General features: G+C 41.8%; 1 protein-coding gene across 10 annotated transcripts in view; it reads left to right on the top strand.

Annotated features, from left to right (window-relative positions):
* Positions 1-12636, top strand: part of Ide (insulin degrading enzyme) — a 101431-nt gene that overhangs the window by 70858 nt on the left and 17937 nt on the right. For 7 of the 10 annotated variants that reach the window (XM_063282169.1, XM_063282181.1, XM_039102127.2 and 4 more), the window contains exons 13-18: positions 146-268; positions 2588-2670; positions 7073-7217; positions 9761-9871; positions 10692-10812; positions 12499-12590. In XM_063282169.1, the coding sequence (XP_063138239.1) occupies positions 146-268; positions 2588-2670; positions 7073-7217; positions 9761-9871; positions 10692-10812; positions 12499-12590 (675 nt within the window). Of the gene's footprint in view, positions 1-145; positions 269-2587; positions 2671-7072; positions 7218-7689; positions 7835-9760; positions 9872-10691; positions 10813-12498; positions 12591-12636 lie in introns of those variants that run through there. The other 3 variants (XM_006231313.5, XM_063282171.1, XR_010063628.1) reach the window with 2 other exon arrangements.

Below are 12636 nucleotides of genomic sequence, written 5' to 3'. Positions count from 1 at the left end.
GGTGTGAGCCACTGTGTTCAGGTAACATTTGCCATTGCTTTGCTGTAGATCCAATCAAGTTATACCCTCAGTCCAAAGACGGTATTCTTAACTCCAGTTATATTACTAATTGCTTTCATGTGTCTGTATTTTATTATTCATTTAGAAATGGCAAAATGCTGACCTGAATGGGAAATTTAAACTTCCAACAAAGAATGAATTCATTCCTACAAATTTTGAGATTTTGGCATTAGAAAAAGATGCAACACCATACCCTGCTCTTATTAAGGTAATGTATTAGGTCTGTGATTGGTTGGTTTTTTGTTTATACACGTGGGCTGGCAGTGGTGGTATCTTCTTGTGTTACCCAACTCTGGAGGGTCAAGGGATCCTCTTGCTTCAGCTCCTGAATCTCTTGTTCTGTAGGAACACGATCACTACCATACCACAGAATCAGTGGTTTTAAAAACAAAGGCCAGACCTATTACATGGAGAAATAAAGATAATTTCTTATATTTGGAAATTTATTAATTTAGGATTTGTTACATCCTAAGAGATGATGGAAATGTAGTAAAAGAATACAAGAAATAACATGAAGTTAAAAATGCAACAGTAAAAAAACAAACAAACAAACAAAAAACCACAACCAAAACTGAACAACATACCATCTAGATGATTGCTTTGCTACAGAGAAATAAAGTCAGGGCTCTAATCAAGTCAGTTGATAGGCTCTTCTCCATATCCATTGAAGACCTGATAAGAAGTGGATTTGTGCCACCTGGAGCAAGGTCAGGGTGAGGGGAGCCAGTCTGAAGCCTGGAAGAAACCGGTCTGACGGAGGGAGGCTGTTGGACGCACTGCTCTAAATATGAAGATCCTGATGCTAACAGTGGCACTCTGAGCTCCTGGAGTTACAAGTAGGGGGAGAGTGAATGAGAGGGCTCCCATTTTGTTTTCAGAATGTTCCTTTCTTCATGTTGTTATTTCACACCTTGGATAAAGTTGCAAAAAAGTTGCAACAAAATTTGTAGAAAAGTTGCAACATAGTCTCGGTTCTACACTTACAAACTAAAACTCAAGACTATAGGGGGTTAGGGATTTAGCTCAGTGGTAGAGCGCTTGCCTAGCAAGCACAAGGCCCTGGGTTCAGTCCCAGCTCCGGAAAAAAAAAAAAAAACCTCAAGACTATAGATGCTCCCTCCCTTTGGTTGTTTTTCTCTTCAGATGACCTAATACGATTGTTTAGTAACACAGAATTTCATTTATCTTAAGCAACTCCGTTATTAGTGAGACGTCTGTTTTCCTTTTAAGGTGATGTTGATGATTTGTTGTGTTAAGCAAAGGGGGAACTGTTTACTGACTGCCTCTCTGGGCAAGAGCTCTACCGATAAGCTATGTGCTAGTCCTTGTATTTTTAGACAGGGCCTTGCTATGGAGCTCAGGCTAGCTCAGTGTAGCTGAGTCTAGCCTTATCCGTCCTCCCCACATTTCCAAATGCTGGCACTGCAGGTGTGCCCCATGCCCGGCTGGGCTGTTTTTAAATGTTTTGTCTGAGTAACTTGGTGTACACATTACATCAACTACATCTCCTAGCAGAATTTCAAAGTTTAAAATAAACATTTGATAGCATTCTTGGTATAGAATGAGTGAAATAAGTTAAGGTTTTATTAAACTGTTCATCTTTGTATGTTTTCTACTCCAGCATAAGAAATTATTCTAAAACTTACCAGCTTCAAAACCACAAAGATAAACTTTCTGAGGGTTGGGGTTCTAGTCAGGTGCTGTGTGTGGCTTTGCTCTTTGGAAGGCTGAACTAGGGCTGGAGAATTCTTTCCCAGATACAAGTTTGTGGGTAGCAGGCCTTGATCTTCAACATGTAGACCTCCCACCTCCATAGAGCTAGCTGTTTGACATGGCAGCTGGCTGTCCCCAGATGACTGACTGAAAGGAGAAAGTGAGTGACTAAGGTGGGAACCGGAGCCTTAGAATTAAACGTCAGGGACAGAATGCTGTTGAGTCCGTCCGTCATTTTTGTTAGTTAGGCACACTAGGTGACGAGAGCCAGACTATACAAGGGTGTGAATTCCAGCTAGCGAGGGTTGTGGATCACCGTAGAGCAGTGTTCTCACCCTTCTGATGCTGCATCCCTTTGTTATAGTTGGTGACCCCAACTGTAAATTACTTCATTTCTACTTCATAACTTTAATATTGCTGCTGTTATGAATCATAATATAAACTTCTGATGTCTGACACCCCACACACAAAGGGCTCACAACCCATAGGTTGAGCATAGAGAACTGCTGCCCTAGAGTCTGGCTGACACACTGATCCGAAAGGGCTCCCAGTGTCCAGAAAGATGATGTCAGAGCAGTTGGTACTCTTGTCTCCCATCTGTCTCCCCCACCATGCTCTCATCTCCCTATCCAAGGGGAGGAGGGCTGACTGCTCAGTCACAGAGCTGTCAGTCTTCTCCCTGCTCTGCTCGCTGGGTCATGGGGCAGCAACCTTCAGAACGATGTGCTTTGCCCCTCAACTCGAAGAGTGCTTTGGGCGGATACTTTTATGGAATGTATCTCTGCCTTCCTAACCAAACTTTTCTCTGTCCCAGGATACAGCCATGAGTAAGCTGTGGTTCAAACAAGATGATAAATTTTTCTTGCCGAAAGCTTGTCTCAACTTTGAATTTTTCAGGTATGTAATTGAATCTAGCCAAACAACTTTTAAAAAAATCAACAGTTATATTTTTGTTGAGTTTTCTGTTCTTAAGCATCTATATCTTGAAATAATGAGAATTAAATTTCTCCTAGCCAAGAAAAGGCTGCAAAGAATTGCTGAGAACCAAGGTTCCTTCTTCCTTGCATTAATGAGTATAAATAATACCCTTTAACTAAAGCGATTCATGCTACCTCTTAGTAGGAGAGGCTTCTTAGCCGGCAGAACTTGGGAATCTGAAGGACTTATAGATTTATCCAGAAGCTTCATTAAGGAGAGAAGAACAATTGGAATGTTTTCTTGGTTCATTTTTTTTTTCAATTCCTGAAACTTGCCAGAGATGTGCCTGTATGCATATGTGTATGTGTGTGTTTGTGTGTGTGCCCAGGAATGTTTACAAGTGTAATAAATAAACACGTGTATATGTATGTAAAAACATGAGTGTGTTTATACACAGAGGGTAAAGAGGGAGATAGGGTTTCCTCATGTGATGACATTTGCCTTTTAGAGAGGTCCATGTACAGAGCCTTCTAACAATTACAAAATTGAACTTGGGGAAGAATCTTCAAGCTCTAGTTAACCCTTCAGAGGAGCGAAGCCCAGAGAGCACCTTGACTCTAACCTCACTTAACTTACCCACCTGACTATAACCTCACTTAACTTACCCACCTGACTATAACCTCACTTAACTTACCCACCTGACTATAACCTCACTTAACTTACCCACCTGACTATAACCTCACTTAACTTAACCCACCTGACTATAACCTCACTTAACTTACCCACCTGACTATAACCTCACTTAACTTAACCCACCTGACTATAACCTCACTTAACTTACCCACCTGACTATAACCTCACTTAACTTAACCCACCTGACTATAACCTCACTTAACTTAACCCACCTGAGTGCTCACATTCCCTGTCTTCGGAGTGTGTACATTTCATGGTCAAATGTCAGTGGTTTTAAACTGCTAGATTTTAGGATACTTTCAAATAATATAAGCGGACACACAGGCAGGCTGTTCTCCTGCCTCACCCCTAGTGTTGGGGTTACAGACAGACAGTACCACACTGGGCTCATGCTGTAATGTTATATTTCTAAATTTCAGTGCTCTTTAAAAAATGGATTTATCATGTAACAATGTTCAATATGGTAAAAAAACTTCTTTGAGTTTTCCATTGTTCAAATGTCAAGACATGAATTAAAGAGATAACTTTAAATGTATTGGAAAGGAAAATAACCGAATATGGAGTTAATCATTTTCACAAGTAAATATGCTAAGATTATAGGTGTATGCATAGCGCTCCATACTATTAGATGTACATATTTTCTAGTCTTATTTATAATTTCTTGGGTAGTGGGAGTGAATTCTCTGTTTGCCTGGTTGGTTTGGTGGTTTTGTTTTTTTTTTTTTTTTTTTTTTTTTTTTTTTTTTTTTTTTTTTGGTTCTTTTTTTCAGAGCTGGGGACCGAACCCAGGGCCTTGCGCTTCCTAGGCAAGCGCTCTACCACTGAGCTAAATCCCCAGCCCCTGGTTTGGTGTTTTTAAAAATGTCCTGATTTATTTCTGTGGATGTGTATATGTCTGTATATGCACATATACATGTACATGTAGGTACTTGGAGCCCAGAGAGGTGCTGGATCCTCTGGACCTGCAGTTATATGTGATTGTGAGCATCTGGCATGGCTATGGGAGCTGGACTTGGGTCCTCTGGAGAGCAGCAAGCCTTCCTGGCCTCACCTGCCCCTTGGGTTTGGCTTTCTGAGACAAAAATCTCACCCTAGCCAGACCCGGAACTCAGCATGAAGTCCCCATAGTGGTCTCAGATTCAAGCTGACCCTCCTGCCTTAGGCTCCTGAGTGCTAAGGTTCCAGGGGTGAGCTGCCACACCCATCAGGGGATAGCTTAATATTCTAAGCTGCTTGTCTCCATTTTCCCTTTGGTTGCTGTGACTTGACTGAAATACGTAATTTCCTCACAGTACCTTTTGAGAAACTCTGTATCATTTTTCCTCTGATCCGCTCAGCACAGTTTCTGAAACTGAAAATGTCTGCTTCACACAGACTTACCTCCATCCCTGAACTATTTTATCCTAGAGAATCACTGTTGACCTTATCATACATACATTTGAGTAGAGATTGTAAGTAGCCCATGGTGATGCAAGCCTTTAATGCCAGCACTCGGGAGTCTGAGGCAGGTGGATCTCGGAGTTCGAGGCCCACCTGGTCTAGAAATCAAGTTCTAGGATATCTGGGACTACATGGAGAAACCCTGTCTTCAAAAACTCAAAAAAAGAAAAGAAAAGAAAAAGAAAAAAAGGAAAAAATTACACCTTTGTTGTGTGTGCCCTTCTGCCTTTGAGAAATAGGGTTAATTCTGTATATTCAAGTCACAGTTTTTTATACCCTATGAACCAGATGTATCTGTCTAGTATCTGATTACACTGTATTTGAGCCAGGATTTACATATTCCAGTGGAATCATAAAAGTTAAGTTTTAGGCCTACTCCAGTGCCCTAGTACACAGTTGTATGACCTGGTATTCTAGGACACTTGTAATTCTCTTCTCAGCTTGAGTCTTATGACATTGAAGCTCTGATCTCAGTGCTCCTCCACCTGACAGCTCTAGTTGCCAAAGAGAGGACATCGTCATGGTCTTACTTTTGTTTTGATGGGCACTAGTGCTCGCTCTCTCTCTCTCTCTCTCTCTCTCTCTCTCTCTCTCTCTCTGTGTGTGTGTGTGTGTGTGTGTGTGTGTGTCTGTCTGTCTGTCTGTCTGTCTCTGTCCCTGTCTCTGTGTCTGTGTCTGTGTGTATGAACAACACCTTAAGTTTAGAGCAGCCCAATGCCTGAAGGAGATTTGTCATTGCCTACAATACTGTAAGAAAATTCAACCAAGATCAGAGAGATGGCTCAGCAGGTACAGTTGGCCCAAGAGTGACAAACTGAGTTCAGTCTCTGGAACACACATGGGAGGAGAAAACCAACTACCTACCACAAGCTGACCTATGAATGTTATCTGTGTGTCATGTAATAGATGATATATATGTAATGCATATATATAATATATATTATATATTATATATATATATATAATATAAAAGAATTAATGGCCACATCCATTAAATTTTTCTCTTTGGTTTTACCTTTGTAAGTCCTCAGCATTTTTCTGGTGTCTGCTTTATTATTAGATTGGATGAAGCAGTTGGCTTTCCTCCCCACGTGGTGGTAGTGTAGCGCTGTGTAGCAACGTTCTGGAAATAGAATAAAGCACATTCCTCGGCTCTGGAGCAGTAGTCAGGAAAGCCCTCCTGTCTGCCTGCCAGATCTCCCGAAGGCTTGTCCCCGGCTTGCTTTAGGGACAGGCCCAGCTGGCCCTGCTATCACCGTGGCCTGATTAACTATTATCTAATGGAGTAATTTTTGTTCCCTGTCCATCATTATTCACTACTTTCATTATAACCCTGTCGCCGCCTGGTATAGCAGACTTAAGCCTATTGCTGGTTTCTCCCAGTTAACTCCCAACCCTGAGTACTCAGGGATTTGGCCTCAGTCACTCCTTACTTGCTCTCGGGGTCTAGAGAGAAGCACTGTAGCATGGCATATGTTGTTGAATCCATGGCTCTTTCCTTGGTGCTGATAAAGGTAAGCAGTGTTATTTAGTCAACTAAGTGGGTTGCTTAACTTTTGTGTGAATCCCAAGCTCTGCTGCTGCCACCTCAGGCACACGGGGAAGCAGCTTCCGTCTGAGAGATGGCGGTTGGCGCCTGCTTCCATTCCGCCGTTATTTATTTCTCCTCTTTTCATACGCTCTCATCTAAATATTCTCCTGTTGTGTTTTTTCTAACTCTATCTGCAGTTATATGATGAACTTTATTAATATTACAGTATGTTCTGACTTTATTGGTTAGGGATAAGCTAATACTTCTGCAGTTCTCTTAAGCCTTTCTCTTTAAGGCCACACAGTTAGCCCGCACAGGTTTCCCAGTCCCATATTTCTGTACTCCAAGAGAGCGCACGTGCAGAGGCTGGGTCACCCTGGCCCGTCGTCAGGCCTCTCCCGGCAGCTGAAGGCCGGCCCTGCCTGCAGTTTACCGTTCCAAACTCTCTCCTGCCTCTCCTCTAACTTGTCAGTCCTACACCACTTGAGACCACTTCACTGACACGAGTGCACACACGTAGATATTTCTGATGTCCTCTCTCTTAGACCTTTTTCTCCTTGTGACCAAAAAAAGAAAAAAAGAAAAAAACCAGATTCCAGAATTCAGCCGTGTCCTTGGAAATGATATAAACTATTACTGAGTTTCTTCCCCGTCTCAAAGGCCACAGCACAGTGGGAAGTAATAAACCAGCTCTCTCATGTCGACGCTTCCTTCCAGCCCGTTTGCTTATGTGGACCCCTTGCACTGTAACATGGCCTATTTGTACCTTGAACTCCTCAAAGACTCACTCAACGAGTATGCATATGCAGCAGAGCTAGCAGGCCTGAGCTATGATCTCCAAAACACCATCTATGGGATGTATGTAAGTACCCATGCCTGAGAGCCTTCCACTCTGCAGCAGCTTATATCGATTTGATGGAAGCATTTTAAATTGTGGGTATGAGTTTAATTTCTTTTCAAAAAAATCTTTATTGCTTATATTTTCTCTTCATTTAATTTTTAAGTTAGCTTTTCTTCTAACATTCAACTGTGTACCATTCATAGTATGCAGAGTTTCCTTGATTCTTTTTTTTTTAAACATCTTTCATTGGAATGTCATATTTTCCTCCTCAATCAAAACTGTGCCTGATCTAGGTTTAGCTCTCACCCATTCTGTATCTGAAATCTTGAGCTTCAGAAAAACAGAATGGAGTCCTCTCTGTAACACCTGAGGCTGGCCTACCCTCTTAGAGTCAGATCGCGAGGCTGCATATCCATACTCTTCCGTCATGTCTCTCCGTTGTCATGCCACGCCCGAGGTATCAAAGCATCTCTTCTGTTTCTCTTTCTGTTAGTCGCTACATTTATGCTGATCCTCTGCATTGCACCATGACTTACCTGTTTCTCAGGTTATTGAAGGATGATTTAAAAGAGTATACATATGCAGCACGCCTGTCAGGTTTGAGCTATGCCATTGCCTCAGGGATGAATGCAATACTTGTAAGTAAACGCAGACCGGAGAAAGGGCAGCACACTGGTGATGCTTTCAGTAGCGCTTGGGAGGACTGTTAACGTCTGCATCTCTCACAGGAAGGCTGATGGTTTTCTTCCTTGCACCTTTTAAATGACTGAAGGATTCAAAATAGTATTAGCCTACTAATAAACGGTTGGGAAAACTCAGTGCATCTTGCGCACATGTATCTGTGCTACATGTATGTGCATGCTTTCTTTGAGATGTTAACCATACTAATCTTAAGAGCATGCTTTTCTTCCCATGTATTTGAGTCCTTTTCACCTTAGAAGTAAAAGTTATTTGTTATTATTGCGGTGCTTGAATTTTGCTAATACCTCAGCGTCTTTTGTTTCTGTGGATAGTAACAGAAAGGTCCCATGTTCAGATCCACCTGGCAGTTTACTTTGTGGCATGTTTCATTAACTGTTTTACATGTGTTATACGTACGTCCTACCCTTGATAATATCTCAGTTCCGAAATAACATCCACCTAATGGCACCTGTTCATCTCTCCGGGCCTGGGGAGCACATGTTCAGTAAGACTGACATGAGAGCATGTCCCAAAGCTTACACAACGTTCTAAGAGTGCATTTGTTTTCCACTTGTGTCCTTTATCTTTTTTTTTTTTTTTTTTTTCCGGAGCTGGGGACCGAACCCAGGGCCTTGCGCTTGCTAGGCAAGCGCTCTACCACTGAGCCAAATCCCCAACCCCCTGTGTCCTTTATCTTTTTATCAGAATTATTTTTCAGGTAGCTGTTGTTTTACGTGTAAGAATAGCTTTGGTCTAACCATTCTCAGATTCCACTAAGACTCAAAGATCAAAATCACAGCAGGCTTTCTGTGGCCTGGGACCTTGGTTCCAGCTGCGGTTCCTGCCTGTCAGGAACCTCGCAGGATAGTGCTCCTCGCAGGGTAGTTCTCTCTCCTCCCAGGGTAGTGCTCCTCACGGGGTAGTTCTCTCTCCTCGAAGCGTATCCTGTGTTGCTCCAGGTGCTGCACATGGAGATGTAATCACAGCCTTTCCTCTTCTGTGCTTTCAGGATGTGAGGTCGAGGCTGTTAAAGTAAATGGTTGTCAGGCAAAATCCTCATAGGATATACAGTATATTTCCTCTACAAGTTTATATGCCATTGGCATTTTAGAGCATCAGCAGAACTCATAAAATAAGCAGGTAGTCAGGATTGTGGTTCCTTGTTGGATAACTCAGAATGACGGCAGCATTAGGCTATGGAATAAAATTAGGGCTGCCTGATATTTCCAAAGATGATGATGGTTTGTTCTCTTAGGGGAGGCAGGAAGTTGAGATGGGGTCTCGCTGTGTGACTAGCCTGCAACTGGCTGAGTAAGCCAGACTGGCTTCAGACATGGAGCTGCCTCGCCTCCCAGTTACTTCCAGTCAGAGCTGGTTATTTAAATATTTCTAAACAGTTTTGGAATGTGTCCAGTAACTGTCTAGGTAACAGTCTCTTGGTATTTTTGCCTCTTTACTATATCCATAAAAGTATTAGCTAAACTCTTTATTAAACAGTCTTTCTTAAGACAAAATTTAAGGCTTTGAGTATTGCTCCATGGTGAAACATACTTAGCATGGCCCTGTAGTTCAGTCTCCAACAGCAAAAAAGAGACAAAACTTAAAACGCATCTGTAATTAAGTTTGGTAGTGTGCGAACACGAATGTTCCGATACGGTAGGTGCCACTATAGTTAGGCATATGGGGCGTTTACCTACTGTTGACTTTATTTGGGAAAAGATGTGATTTCAAATGGAGATGATTAGTGTTAAATTATTGAGTTCCTTGTTTTATTTTCTACTTAATATACTAGTATTAGGATTTTTTCAAGGTGTTTTTAAAAATCAGACTTAAGATGAAGCCATCTTAAGAGTTTTTTGTAATACCTTGACCTCTTTCCATAGCTCTCAGTGAAAGGTTACAATGACAAACAGCCAATTTTGCTAAAGAAGATCACCGAGAAAATGGCTACTTTTGAGATTGATAAAAAAAGATTTGAAATTATCAAAGAGGCGGTAAGTCCGATACTTTTATAATTTCCATTGATATAGTTATAATGCCATATTTTTAAAAAGTAATTTATTTTTATTTCATGTGCATTTGTGCTTTGCCTGCATACATGTCTATATGAGGGTATTAGATCCCTGAACTGGAGTTACAGACAGTTGTGAGCGTCCCTGTCGGTGCTGGGAATTAAACCCTGGTCCTTGGGAAAAGCAGGCAGTGTTTTAACCACTGAGCTATCTCTCTGGTCCCCATATTGTCATATTATAGACATTAGTAATAATGGAGAGAGGATAAAAAAAGCATTCCTGATCCTGGTGCATTTATGCCACGTCGTCTTTGCTAAATCCTGTATTCTACTCAGAAAGCCGAACCCACTAGTTGTATACCTGACTGTCAGCTTCAAAACATACTATAGCTGCAGTTCAGGCTCTGAGGGAAACTCCAGAGAGAGACTTTTTATAGTTTTTATCCCGATCTTCATCTCAGACAGAGGACTGCCTACTGGAAGAATTTTCGGTTGAGCATCCAGTAGCTACTACCCATGTTACTTGCTTATGGAGGCTTTGATGATTGTAGACTGGGGACTACTTTCTGAGGCGTGCAGGATGTCCCATAGCGAAGGTAGATGTAGGTTAGAGGTAAAGATGTGGCCTGGGCAATAAAACACATGTCATTTACTTTAAGACCTAGAGAAGGGTAGGTGTTATTCTTAACCGTATAGAGGAGGAAGGAGCCTGCATTCCAGTTAGCCATCGCTTACATAAAAGGAGTTGGCTGATTTTCTGAGTCGACTTTGAAGGTTAATGACCCTGTGTTTCCCTTCCCTAGTACATGCGATCTCTTAATAATTTCCGGGCTGAGCAGCCTCACCAGCACGCCATGTACTACCTCCGTCTGCTGATGACTGAAGTGGCCTGGACCAAAGATGAGTTAAAAGAAGCCCTCGATGGTGAGTCTCTCCTACTTAACTCTCCACCCTGATTCTAGTCATTCCATTGTCAGTGTACAGTAAGCAGTGGTCAGTGGGAAGGATTTCTGCATCAGGGGCCCTTTCAGGGTAGAGAAGCACAAGTAGAAAGATCACTTCGATGGAGATGGAGCAGGTGAGCGTTAGAGAAGGGATTCCCAAGGCAGCACAGTGAAGTGGACCACGTTCCAGTTTCGCAGTAACTTATACACCAGTGACTGTAAAAAGACCTTAGACTTAGATAAGACTCCGGGTACGTGTGTATGTATAACCTTTAAAATTAAGACAGGTGCACATGCTTTTAGATTGAAAGATAATATCTGTAAATTGCCTGACTTATCATAGGTGTTTAATTAATAAACTTAATTAGTTCCTAAAGAAGGACTAATACATGGGAAAGGAATGGGAGAAGTAGGAAAATTACTTTCGGGCTACAGTAATAACAATTGCCACCTACAGTGGCAGTGCCCACCTACAGATGCTAAAATTAGAAAAAATTTAAGGAAACTCTAGTCAGTGAGATTACTCGAAGGATAAACGTGCTTGCCACCAAGCCTGATGGCTTGAGTTGGATTCCCATGTTGGAGGAGAGAACTGACTCCTGTACATTGTCCTTTGTCCCCCACCCCTCTCCAACCCACCCGGTACATTCAACACCACCACATACATGAGCGGCTACTCCCCACTCTGGACCACCACACACACTAGATGGATGAATGAAGGAATGGTTAATGAAATAAATTTTTAATTTAATATTTGGAAGGAAATCTATATTTATAGAGTCTCAACGTTTTCCCCAAAACAGGTATTTATTAATTATAATGGGAAATTTGGCTGTGATAGTCTTTGCTGATGGGCACTTCCAAGTTGCTTGTGGAACACATACAAGTCACTCTGTTATTCCCCAGGGTTCAGCAGTACATTTATAATGAAAACACCCGGCAGACACCACCTTAGCCAAGCAGTTTGTCGTAACATATCCTGTGCACACATTTGATGCACATGCCTCCGTAGTGCATCTCCCTGCTAGTACATACATGTAATATGACCTTGAGAAGACCCTAGATAAATAAAGGAGTTCTGAGGAGCTTGTCTCCAGTGAGAGGCGGTAAGGGTGTGGGACAGGTAATTGCAATATAGGACCATAGATTAGATCCTGGACAGAGAAAGGACATTAGTGTAAAAATGAAATCCAAGACCAAGATTGATAGGACACACCTTATAGTTCGTGGACTACCTGGTCTACTTAGCAAGTTCTAGGCCAGCCAGGGCTATACAGTGAAACCCTGTTTCAAAAAAAAAAAAACCAAAAAAATCTTTTAAAAATCCAAATAAGGCCTGTATTCTGGTTCACAGTGTGTATCAGCCGGGAATGCAGCTGAGTGGTAGGGTGCTTGCCTAGTGTGTACAAGGCCTTGGGTTTGATCTGTAGAACCTTGAACGAAACAGTGCCTATCAGTATTGATTGCTCAGGTTTTGGTAACCATATTAAGGTTATTGAAAGATGATAATATTAGACAAAACTGGGTGTAGGGTATAAGGGAACACTAGTAATTTTGCAAGTCTTCTATGTCTGAAATTATTTCAGATGCAAAGCTTAGTTTGTTTTTACCTTTTTTTTTTTTTTTTTTTTTTTTGCCAATCCTCCTATTTCTTACTCTTTTTCAGATGTGACCCTCCCCCGTCTTAAGGCCTTCATACCTCAGCTGCTGTCCCGGCTGCATATTGAAGCCCTTCTCCATGGCAACATAACAAAGCAGGTGCGAGATGGAGTTTTAGCAGGCTTCTCTGGATTGCCACAGAAAT

The sequence above is a fragment of the Rattus norvegicus genome, chromosome 1 (genome assembly GCF_036323735.1).
Source record: "Rattus norvegicus strain BN/NHsdMcwi chromosome 1, GRCr8, whole genome shotgun sequence".
NCBI classification, from domain to species: domain Eukaryota; kingdom Metazoa; phylum Chordata; class Mammalia; order Rodentia; family Muridae; genus Rattus; species Rattus norvegicus.
This window is presented reverse-complemented; position numbering and strand designations above follow the sequence as displayed.